Consider the following 12,683-nt stretch of genomic DNA (forward strand, 5'->3'; position numbering starts at 1 on the left):
CTGCCATGTAGTCTCAGCCAACAAGCGTTCACCAGCACTGCTAAAACAACAAACCTGGCCACCATGTACTGCACATGCTGCCATGTAGTCTCAGCCAACAAGAGTTCACCAGCACTGCTAAAACAACAAACCTCGCCACCAGGTACTGCACATGCTGCCATTGTAGTCTCAGCCAACAAGTGTTCACCAGCACTGCTAAAACAACAAACCTCGCCACCAGGTACTGCACATGCTGCCATGTAGTCTCAGCCAACAAGTGTTCACCAGCACCGCTAAAACAACAAACCTGGCCACCAGGTACTGCACATGCTGCCATGTAGTCTCAGCCAACAAGTGTTCACCAGCACTGCTAAAACAACAAACATCGCCACAAGGTACTGTACATGCTGCCATGTAGTCTCAGCCAACAAGTGTTCACAAGCACTGCTAAAACAACAAACCTGGCCACCATGTACTGCACATGCTGCCATGTAGTCTCAGCCAACAAGTGTTCACCAGCACTGCTAAAACAACAAACCTGGCCACCAGGTACTGCACATGCTGCCATGTAGTCTCAGCCAACAAGTGTTCACCAGCACTGCTAAAACAACAAACCTTGCCACCAGGTACTGCACATGCTGCCATGTAGTCTCAGCCAACAAGTGTTCACCAGCACTGCTAAAACAACAAACCTTGCCACCAGGTACTGCACATGCTGCCATGTAGTCTCAGCCAACAAGTGTTCACCAGCACTGCTAAAACAACAAACCTTGCCACCAGGTACTGCACATGCTGCCATGTAGTCTCAGCCAACAAGTGTTCACCAGCACTGCTAAAACAACAAACCTGGCCACCAGGTACTGCACATGCTGCCATGTAGTCTCAGCCAACAAGTGTTCACCAGCACTGCTAAAACAACAAACCTGGCCACCAGGTACTGCACATGCTGCCATGTAGTCTCAGCCAACAAGTGTTCACCAGCACTGCTAAAACAACAAACCTGGCCACCAGGTACTGCACATGCTGCCATGTAGTCTCAGCCAACAAGTGTTCACCAGCACTGCTAAAACAACAAACCTGGCCACCAGGTACTGCACATGCTGCCATTATAGTCTCAGCCAACAAGTGTTCACCAGCACTGCTAAAACAACAAACCTGGTCACCAGGTACTGGACATGCTGCCATGTAGTCTCAGCCAACAAGTGTTCACCAGCACTGCTAAAACAACAAACCTGGCCACCAGGTACTGCACATGCTGCCAATTATAGTCTCAGCCAACAAGTGTTCACCAGCACTGCTAAAACAACAAACCTTGCCACCAGGTACTGCACATGCTGCCATGTAGTCTCAGCCAACAAGTGTTCACCAGCACTGCTAAAACAACAAACCTGGCCACCAGGTACTGCACATGCTGCCATGTAGTCTCAGCCAACAGGTGTTCACCAGCACTGCTAAAACAACAAACCTCGCCACCAGGTACTGCACATGCTGCCATGTAGTCTCAGCCAACAAGTGTTCACCAGCACTGCTAAAACAACAAACCTGGCCACCAGGTACTGCACATGCTGCCATGTAGTCTCGGCCAACAAGTGTGCACCAGCACTGCTAAAACAACAAACCTGGCCACCAGGTTCACCAGCACTTTCAACACCTGGGCTGATTGTGTGCACCAGAAAGTTATCATCAGCTTTGGGGTCATATTGGTTGAAATCACAAACCTCATTTTCAACTAATCCGACCCCCCACGCCTGGCTCCCATCCAGTTGTTAACTATCTTGTTGACAGCCACCTTTGACGACTGATTGGCTATTCCAGTTTAACTTCCTCACAGGACCAACTGGCCTATGCTGGTATATGTATTGGTAATACAGTGATGATGGTGTTGATGAGATGATGATGCATGTGTGTGTTGGTGTTTTCCAAGCCCACAGATTTTCGCTGTGAGCTTGGCCGGCCTTTATCATGCTCGTGTGTGCAAGCGCCAGCAGGGGTGTTCAGACAGTCAGCTGCACAAGTAAATAAATCCCTTTCAGAACCCGAGTTTTAAACCCAAGCCGATAGCGATGAACTGGTTTTACCGTGTCAAAGTATTTGGCAGCAAAAACTCGAAGCATATCTACCCAGACATGTCATTTTGATAACAAGGGACATAACAAGGCCAAGAAGAAACTTTTGACGGGTGTGATGTCAGGTTGTTTGCTTTTTATTTCTTCAGCCTACATCCCTGTCATTTGAAGGACAAGGACGATAAGCCACCTCCTTAATGATGAAAAATACAACGTTGTCATGTCATCTTGCGTTGACATTTTCTATGTCCAACTTAGGCTTGCATTCATGCGCAAATGTCTAATTTATCTATCCAGCATGAAAATCATATTGACATAATTTTATTTTTAAGGTCATAGTTAGGTGCTGAACTGAAAACAGTCAGTTAAAAATGTATAACAATCACAGAGATTCTCAGTGACATTAGACTTAATAAATTGATTTAAAGTTAATATAATGTAGAAAATAGTAAATATGTCATTATTGGATCACGATTGAGATGATTCCTTAGGTCTTTTTTTATCAGATTATGATGCTATTTGTAAGCTTTTTTTATTGTATGAATGTTTTAATCTATTTGCTGATTAATTTCTCATAACACTTGCTTCTTGCAGGAACAAATGCAGCTCAGGAAAAATTATCAACATCTTGTGCGATAAGCAAGGTCTGTTTGCACAATATTTTATTTGTTGTATTTAATATTACAGAGATTAATAGTGGTGAGAAAAAATGTGACACACAAATAGGTAACTACGAGGTTACAAAATAGAGAAGTGAGAGATCTTTTGATGCTGTTAACACACCACATCCTATTAGCATGACCAGCATCTTTTGGGAAATCCAAGAGCTGCTACAGTGGAACCCCCCTTTTAAGACCTCCAAAAATCTGAGTAAATAAGGTCTTAAAAAGGAGGGAGTCTTAAAATAGGGGTAATTTTACAGAGGTTATGAACAGAAAGTCTGAGAAAACAGTCAAGGTCTTAAAAAGGAGGGAGTTGGGGGGTCTTAAAAGGGAGGTTCCACTGTAGTGGCCTAATGTTTATCAGATGAAGTATAGTACGTTCTTTTGATTGATCTTGTTGGTTTACTTCTCACACCAACTCACATCATTGGAATCAATTACCAAAGAATATTTTGGGCTCCTTCCAGCTCTTTAATTATTTATGCATGAGGGTTGTTGTCCGTTACACATAGCAAGTACACATGTGCGGTAACATTGACATCCAATAAGATGACATCATCAATACCATCACAGTCAGCATAATTATGTGTGGTTGATTCTCTATGAATATGTGAATTTGGGGTTAATACTTTTACAACTGCTATTAGAGCTAATACGGTACAAAAGTATGTTAGTTTAGGTTCAGAATAAACCATACACATTCATGTCAAAACTCATCCATGTACTTTTGGTTGCATGGACCTTTATGGCTATAGAAACCCTGATATATTTAGAGGTCCAGTAGACAGTATAGATAAATGCTTCATCGTTTTACATGTCTCTTGCAGAATGTGGAGAGAGGAAAGTGGCATTCCTGCAGTCTTTTGTGGCAGGGGGCCAGATTGTCCCCCCTGGCAAGTGGCCATGGGTGGTGTCCCTAGTGTACCTGGGCAAGGCCATCTGTGGGGGTACGCTGCTCGACAACCGCTGGGTGCTGACCGCCGCTCACTGCATCACACAGTTAGTGTTCCACACAGTTAGTGTCTGTAGCGCTATAACTACACAGTCAGTGTTTGTGGCATCAGAGCTAGTTGATTAATTCATCCACAACTTAAGTGTTGGTTGTTGTATTTCTGTAGTGGTGGAACAGTGGAACTCCCCTTTTAATACCAACAATCTAAGAAAATCAGGTCTTAACAAGGAGGAAGTCTTAAATGATGGTCAATTTATAGAGGTTATGAATAGAAAATCTGAGAAAATGACGTCTTAAGAAGGAGGGAGTCTTAAATGGGTGTACATTCTGCTTTGACGTGATCTGTTGACACACTACTGATTACAGGGCTGCTACCGGCCACCCCCTTGTACTTTGACGTGATCTGTTAACACATTACTGATTACAGGGCTGCTACCGGCTACGACCTGACATCCACCCTCTTCTACTTTGACGTGATCTGTTAACACATTACTGATTACAGGGCTGCTACAGGCTACGACCTGACAGCCACCCCCTTCTACTTTGACGTGATCTGTTAACACATTACTGATTACAGGGCTGCTACAGGCTACGACCTGACAGCCACCCCCTTCTACTTTGACGTGATCTGTTAACACATTACTGATTACAGGGCTGCTACAGGCTACGACCTGACAGCCACCCCCTTCTACTTTGACGTGATTGTGGGGTCCACGCACAAGCTGGGCCAGTCGGCGACAGGCAGCCCGTACCGTATCCGTGTGGACCAGGTGGTGCTGCACCCCAACCTGACGCAGACCAGCTACGGTGTGGCCGACTGGGACATCGCGCTCATCAGGATGTCAGTGACTGTCACCTTCACCGACTTCATTCAGCCGCTGTGTCTGCCTCACAAAGGTCAAGGTCTTCCCGTCACCTCCCTGTGCTACCTGGCTGGATGGGGGCTCATGAGTCATCAGCAAGGTACCACCATTTGCATTTGCGTCTTCCCGGAGTATCACTACCTAAATTGCAGGGGGGAAACAGCCATACAATTGTGCTTACTCATGTCCTTAAATACACATGGAATCTTTAAGTCATTTGAGACATTAGTTATGCTGTTATTCCAGAAAGAGTTTAAAAATAAAGATGTATCCTGACAAAATGTAAAAAGGGGGAAAAGGTAATATTAAGTTGGGGTGTCTTAAAAGGTGAGTTCCACTGTAATGATAACGAGTTGTTGATGATGTTGCAGTGATGCCCCCTGAAGAGCTGCGGGACACCCGCATGCAGCTGTGGAGTGACGCGCGCTGTGCCACCAACACCTTGCCAGGGGAGAGCACTGTCAACACCAACTCCACTCTCTGCGGCGCCTTCGTCTTTGGTCGCCCCGCCCCCTGTCAGGTTAGTGCCAGCTTCCAGGTTCGCTACATATTACTCTCATTTCTATTTTCTGGTGGTGTTTTTTGTTGTTCTGTTTTTACATTTAGTCAAGTTTTGACTAAATGTTTTAACATAGAGGGAGAATCGAGACGAGGGTATGTGTGTGTGTCTGTCTGTGCGTGTGTGTGTATAGAGCGATTCAGACCAAACTACTGATCTTTATGAAATTTGACATGAGAGTTCCTGGGAATTATATCCCCGGACGTTTTTTTCATTTTTTCGATAAATACTTTTGATGACGTCATATCCGGCTTTTTGTAAAAGTTGAGGCGGCACTGTTACACCCTCATTTTTCAATCAAATTGATTGAAATTTTTGTAAAGCAATCTTCGACGAAGGCCGGACTTTGGTATTGCATTTCAGCTTGGTGGCTTAAAAATTAATTAATGACTTTGGTCATTAACCCCTTCACTGCCCACCCCGTATGTAATACGTGGTCATTTTTGGTTTGTCGTACCTCGTACGTGGGATTTGTGTCAACAACATTTCAGGACATTTCTGAAAACTAAATGGGAGGTAACCACTGTCCAAGTACTTGTAGGGGTTCTAAACACAATTCTTTCCCATAGACCGTTCGGATAAGCTACTACCACGTGTTGACAACTTACCACTGTGCCTAGACATAGAACCGATCTATTAGTATTCACAATGGCGGCCGAAAGTCGTACCTCAACTCGTAGACCTGTTTTCAAGCGATACAGTGTTCTGGAAGCTCTACAAGAAGTGATTTATGGATTACCACACAGAAGAATACTTTTATGGGCTGTAACGTGAATACCTGATGTTTGACACCAGTTTTAGCAGTGTTTTGTGTGGTTTTATGTGCTGCAATGTGTGTGTGTGTAAGTCCGGAAACTGTAATTTTTGACAAAAATGGTCATAATATCAATTTTTACTATAACAATCACAAACAAAGTCCAATGATCATGTCATCCTATAATAGCCAAGGGTATAAGCAAAACACATGCCAAAGATCTAAGAGATATCTCAATAAATGATCGAGCAGTGAACAGATTAGTGAACCTACCGAAGAAAGCAAAATTTTGCCCTGGCAATACCAAAATGCTGTTATACTGTGGCAGTGAAAAGGTTAAAAATCTGAAAATTGTAGTAATTTTTTTTTATATAAAACGATCCAAATTTACGTTCATCTTATTCTACATCATTTCCTGATTCCAAAAACATATAAATATGTTATATTTAAGCTCTGAAAATTAAAAATATACAAATTATGATCAAAATTACATTTCCGAAATCGATTTAAAAACTATTTCATCTTATTCCTTGTCGGTCTCTGATTCCAAAAACATATAGATATGATATGTTTGGATTAAAAACACGCTCAGAAAGTTAAAACGAAGAGAGGTACAGAAAAGCGTGCTATTGCAGCACAGCGAAACCACTACCGCGCTGAACAGGCTTGTCAGTTTCACTCCGTTTTGCACAAGCGGCGGACTACGGTCATTGTGAAAAAATGCAGTGCGTTCAGTTTCATTCTGTGAGTTCCACAGCTTGACTAAATGTAGTACTTTCGCCTTACGCGACTTGTTTGTTTTGTGTTTATGTGAATGTCCATGTAAATATGTGATTAAATTACATATTACTTACTCCGAATCACATATATGCCTAGTCTTAGATGCTTATCGTCTAAAAAATCCGCTACCCGTCAAGTTAAGGGAAGCATTGTTACCCCTCACAAAAAACACTGACTCAGTGAGTTAGTCAGTTGGTTAGTCCATGGTTAGTCTACCCTGCCACAGGTGGCGCCGCCAACTACCGGTGTGAACACACGTGGTCGTATCATACGACTTTTTCAGATCAACGGATGAGGTCGTCAAATTTTTCGCTCCGGTGACTGTTATGCTTTGCCTTTGAGCAAGGGACCTACCTGTCTTCTGTTCACCTGTTGGGTGAGATCTTTCCTTTTTGTTTTGGCTTTGGTATTTTGACCGAATTTACTTCACTGTTCTACTGGTATTAATATTACACAGTAGCACGTTGTTTACTTTTTCAGTCAGCAATGGCTGACTCTGACAAGGGTGAACGCTCGAAGCTAAAGGTCAAAAGTACTCCCAGTAATAGCGCTTCTAAGAGTAAGAAGAAACCGGCCGAGTCCATTGTTCTTTTATCAGATGCTGATAATAATACTCTTTTCTCGGGTCATATTTCGTCTCCTGGTGAAGCTAACGTTTTTTCGGCAACACAATTTATTTCACCGGCCATTTTGCCACCAGAGCATTCTTCTCTGGTGACGTCGTTACTCTCTTCTCTTCTTCCAGAAATTCATACGCTTGTGACGGCAGAGAGGCATAGATCTACAACCAGCAGCTCCCGCCTTCCCCCCTCTGTGGGTGATAGGAGTTCGCTGGCTTCCGTGACCTTCCCTTCTGCTACGGTCGGCAGCGGTGCTGGTTCCGCCTCGACTGCCGGCGCTTCCGGTTTCGGCGTGGCGAGCACCTCGCTCTCTTCTGGTTCAGACCTGCCTTACAGTGTGTTCGTTCCGGGTAGTGCCGGAAGTCACACAACTTGGCATTCTCCTCTTGGAGATGGGTCTCTTCTTGACCGGCCTCTACCATTCCACCTTCTTGCGAGACGTGGTTTGGATACGCACGTCCCCTCGGGGACTCAGTCAATGCATGGTCACTCCATGCAAGGTATGTGTGCTCCGCCCTCAGTCGTTCGCTCAGGCTTCGCAGAGGGACAGGAACACGGACTGGCCCTCGGGCATGGCTTTGCACGCAGCGATTGTCACGTCTGGCTTCGGCCACAGGAAGTCGCTGCCTCTTCGTACCACCTCCCTCTGCACATGCATGGGCTGGTACAAGAGAACATCCGGTCAGTTGAGCCTACTGTTTCCGGTTACGCCGACTGCACTGCTGTGTCTGGGAACGCTGATTACGGACATTCTATGGCCTGTCAAGCTCCCTATGGGCCTTCTTCTCTGGGTGTTAGTGACTCTGCTTCCGTTCTTGACTTTCAGTCAACAACAGATGAGTCCGCACGTACCACATATCCGTCCAAGCTTCGAGACGCCATCGAACTTGAGGCGGAAGTCACATCCGGCACTTTCCCGAAGGCGCGTCGTCATCGGCACCCTCTGCCTCTGGCCCGCCTTTGGCGGCCGATGATTTTCAGGCAACGAAGGAGGATTCTCATTACTTTCGGTTTGAGGAATCTCCTTCGGTGGCCTTTCACATGGCTCAACTGTTGGCTAAACCCGCCCCCGCGGGCAGCGGTCTAGCACAGGTGCCTGTTCCACTGCTGTTGGCTCGTGCTCAAGCTCCGCCTGCGGCAGAGCCTTGGCTAGCGTCGCAACAGCAGGCGGTGTCGTTCAAGCCTACGAACTTTCTCGCAACGTTATGGCATCGTTCGCACTTCCCAGGGCACCACTTCCGGTCCCTCCGGAACTTGCCCATCTTCTCACCAAGCCGGTGAGCAAGAACTCGGGCGTCTCTTACAACGATGCTACCCTTTCCTCTCTGGAAGAGTTAGGTCGTTCATCGTTGGAACTTGCCTCAGTCTCTGAGACCATCATTCGTGCTCTGTCGGACTCTCTTGTTCCATTCACACTGAGTAAGGATCAAGATCCTGAAGATGTGACAACTCTGCTCTCGACATTGGCACTTGTCAATGCTGAGCAGATGAAGGTTGCGTCACTGCTTTACGCTCATTCTGTCGTCAGCAGACGTGACTTATTCCTTCCCAATTCCCAGTTCTCGGATGAGGCCACGTTGTCGACCCTCAGGTCTTCACCGTTTGTGGACGGTTCTCTCTTTGGACATCTTGCTTTTGATGCTAGGAAGAGAGAGATCCAAGAGAACCGCGATCGTGAGTTCACGAGCTTCTCCCTTCAGGGCGTGAAGCCTAAGCCACAACAGCCTAAGCCTCCACAGTCTTCTGGCCAGGTTCATCAAACTGGTCAGAAACGTTCTCACACCCCCACCAGGGGTTCCAACAAGAGGTCTGCTTCTCGTCGGCAGCTCACGCAAACCTCACCCCCAATGAAGCGCTCCCGGTCTCACCCCCCCGCACCTACCCTGGTGGTAGCGGCGGGGGGCTCCTCCAGGGCACTGTCTTATTAGATGCATGCAACAACCAACCAATGGATAGTGAGATCGGGGTTCCGCCTGCTCTGGCGGGATGCCAAGGCCCCCCTCACCAGACAGGCCCCACGTTTCAGGCCAGGAAGCGAAATCCGTACTTCAGACGGAAATCGCAGCCTTGCTACGCAAGGGAGCAGTGGAGGAGGTTTTCGACCACAGCTCCCTGGGGTTTTACGGTCGGCTTTTTGCCATCCCCAAGGCTTCAGGAGCTTGGCGTCCTGTTATGGACCTTTCACTGCTCAATACTTTCTTGAGAGTGATACGGTTCAAGATGGAGACGCCATCCTCGGTCAGAGAGGCCCTCAGACCGGGAGACTGGGTTACCTCCATAGACCTTACAGATGCATACTTCCACATCATGATGCATCCGGCCGACAGGAAGTGGCTTCGCTTCTGTTGGGGCAACAAGGTCTACCAGTTTTGGGCGCTCCCCTTTGGTCTGTCACTGGCCCCATGGATCTTCACCATGCTGGTCAACCAACTTTGCGCCCGAGTGAAGTCACAGGGTGTTCGGCTACGAGCCTACCTCGACGACTGGCTCATCCTGAACGAGAGCGAGGCAGCTTGCTCCCAGCACACTCTGTCTGTTGTACAAGAGGCTCATTTCATGGGCTTCTCGATCAACAGCACAAAGTCGGAGCTCACGCCATCCCAGGTATTCACGTATCTGGGCATGACGTTCGACACGATCGCTTGGTGCGTTCGTCCCTCTCGGAAGAGAGTGGACATACTACAAGATTCGATCAGCTCCACTTTGTCTCACCAGCGGGCGACCATCCGTTCACTGACCTCTATTCTCGGCCAGATGGAGTCGATGGCGTCTCTGGTCCCTCTTGGGAGAGTACACAAGAGGCCTTTTCAACTAGCTTTGAAATCTCTTGTGGACTTCCCCATCACCAATTGGAACGCTCTAGCGCCTCTCCAGAACTGGTTCCATACCACGACCCTTCAGTGGATGGAACCAGAATGGATCTGTCAGGGTGTTCCGATCATGTTGCCTCCTCCCGACACAGACCTCTTCACAGACGCTTCTCTGTCGGGATGGGGTGCTCACACAGCCCTCCTCATGGCTTCCGGCCAGTGGGCACCACTCCAGAAGCTCTGGCATATCAACCTGCTAGAGCTGGAGGCAGTGGCTCTTGCATTCGTGAAGTTTCTCCCAGTTCTCCAAGGCAAGCACGTCCGTCTGTTTACAGACAACACGACAGTGGCAGCCTATGTGAACAAGCAGGGCGGCTCCCGGTCGCCCTCGCTTTGGAACAGGACTTGCGAAGTGTTGATCTGGTGCCAACAACACCAGATCTCGCTCACTGCAAAGTACCTGTCCGGGAGTCTCAACACTCTGGCAGACGCTCTCAGTTGTTCAGGCCGCGTCCTGCAGTCAGAATGGACCATCACTCACAGCGCTCTGTGGTCCATAGTGCAGAAGCCAATGGTAGACCTCTTTGCGACCAGGTTCTCAAAGAGGCTACCGGTATTTGTGTCCCCCTTTCCAGATCCAGAAGCTTGGGAAACCAATGCTCTGGAAATCTCCTGGAAAGGACTGTAAGCATACGCCTTTATCCCCTTCCCGTTGCTCGGACGAGTCATCAGGAAGGCGGACCTAGAAAAGCCGTCCCTGCTTCTGGTTGCCCCGCTCTGGCCAGCTCAGGCATGGTTTCCGGATCTACTTCGGCTGGCGCACGGTCCACCTATTCCTCTTGCCCTGGCATGAGGAGAGCTGGTCCAGCCAAGAACGGGGGTTCCGCACGAAGAGCCTCAGTCGCTCAACCTTCACGTGTGGACGTTGTTCGATCAGCATTGAGACGCTCAGGTGCCACGGACTTGACGCTCGACTTGGTTCAGAAGGCTCACAGAGCATCCACCTCTTCGGTGTATGCTTCTCATTGGACAGCATGGTCCAAGTGGTGCCTGGAGAACGGCTTGAGCGCGGTCTCTCCGCGTTCAGTTCATGTAGCCAATCATCTGGCTTTCCTTTCTTCGCAAGGCAGTTCTGCTGCCTAACTTAGAGTGAGACGCTCTGCAATCTCTTCTACTTTGATGCTTTGGTCGCTCCATCAATGGCGGAATTATCTCGGGCGTCATCAAGGGCGCTGCCGTGAACGAAGCCAGAGACCGCACTCCAGTCCCTAAGTGGGACCTGTTTTTGGTCCTCGAATACTTGCGTTTGCCTGACTTTGAGCCGCTACAGGCCAATTTAACTAGAAAGGCGTTATTTCTCCTGTTACTAGCTACTGCACATAGAGGCAGCGAGATTCATTCCATTTCCGGTCGCCCGGAAGATATCACTCGGGAGTCCGACGGGTCCATTTCTCTCAGGTTTCGCCCTGGTTTTCTGGCCAAGAACCAGAGACCAGATCAGCCTTCGCCGGTCCTGTCCATCTTAGTCAGATCCTAGCAGCAGACGACCCTGATATGGTCAACTGCCCCGTAAGAGCTCTTGACCTTTACCTTCGGCATACACAGCCTATTAAAGCTAAGAGCCAAACGCTCCTTTTCATTCGGTGAACACCAAAAGAGAAAAAGATATTTCTAAACTCACTCTGACTCGGTGGGTCTCTTCGCTCATTAAGCAGGCATATGAGTGGTCTTGTACCGAGAAGGGGGTGGGGGCACTCTGTCCTCCCTCTGGCCAAGGCTCGAGTACATGAGCTGTTCTTCGATCTAGAAGATTGGAGAAAGTTATACGCACTGCATACTGGAAGTCTGACGATGTCTTTATCAATTTCTATTTACGAGACATGTGTCAAGATGGTTCCCGCTCACTTCCTGCTTTAGTCGCAGCGGGCCAGGTTCTTGCCAGAACATAACCAAGGGGCCTAAGGAATACTATAGGTTCCCTCCACCAGGTTTTTGCTATCTGCATATATGTGATTCGGAGTAAGTAATATGTAATTTAATCGAAAATTTTAATAATAAATTTTCATTTGATTAATACCATCCCCGCATTATAGTTTCTATGTATTCTTTTAAAGTGGCATGATACGACCATGTGTTCACACCGGTAGTTGGCCGCGCCACCTGTGGCAGGGTAGACAACCCCCATGGACTAACCAACTGACTAACTCACTGAGTCAGTGTTTTTTGTGAGGGGTTGCTTCCCTTAACTTCACGGGAAGCGGATTTTTCAGACGATAAGCATCTAAAACTAGGTCAATGCATATATATATGTGATTCGGGTAAGTATATTAATCAAATGAAAATTTATTATTAAAATTTTCGATTAGAGTAGTCCCTCTCTAGGCAAGGGCTGGTTGAAAAAAAAGCTTGTTTGTAATGCTTATGCCACAACCCTCATAAAATTTGATTTGATTTGGTTGATTTGTACCCGAAGCAATGAAACTTGGCCAATTTGAGCTTGCAGAGTACCGGAGTACAGCGTGAGGGATTCTTTAAAAAAATTGGATGTCTACATCGGCAAACTATAAGGCTGGAATTGCACCTTTAGTGGAGAGTTATCAGGTTCACCACTCCTGCAGATCCACAGCACAAGCGCTTT

The 12,683-nt window shown here is 47.3% G+C and overlaps 1 protein-coding gene across 3 annotated transcripts in view; it reads left to right on the forward strand.

Annotated features, from left to right (window-relative positions):
• LOC138979824 (transmembrane protease serine 2-like) overlaps positions 1-12,683 on the forward strand; it is a 64,912-nt gene that overhangs the window by 44,993 nt on the left and 7,236 nt on the right. For all 3 annotated transcript variants that reach the window (XM_070352568.1, XM_070352567.1, XM_070352569.1), the window contains 4 exons: positions 2,640-2,689; positions 3,535-3,706; positions 4,312-4,622; positions 4,894-5,042. In XM_070352568.1, the coding sequence (XP_070208669.1) occupies positions 2,640-2,689; positions 3,535-3,706; positions 4,312-4,622; positions 4,894-5,042 (682 nt within the window). The remainder of the gene's footprint in view (positions 1-2,639; positions 2,690-3,534; positions 3,707-4,311; positions 4,623-4,893; positions 5,043-12,683) is intronic.

Source organism: Littorina saxatilis, linkage group LG11 (genome assembly GCF_037325665.1).
Source record: "Littorina saxatilis isolate snail1 linkage group LG11, US_GU_Lsax_2.0, whole genome shotgun sequence".
Lineage (NCBI taxonomy): Eukaryota > Metazoa > Mollusca > Gastropoda > Littorinimorpha > Littorinidae > Littorina > Littorina saxatilis.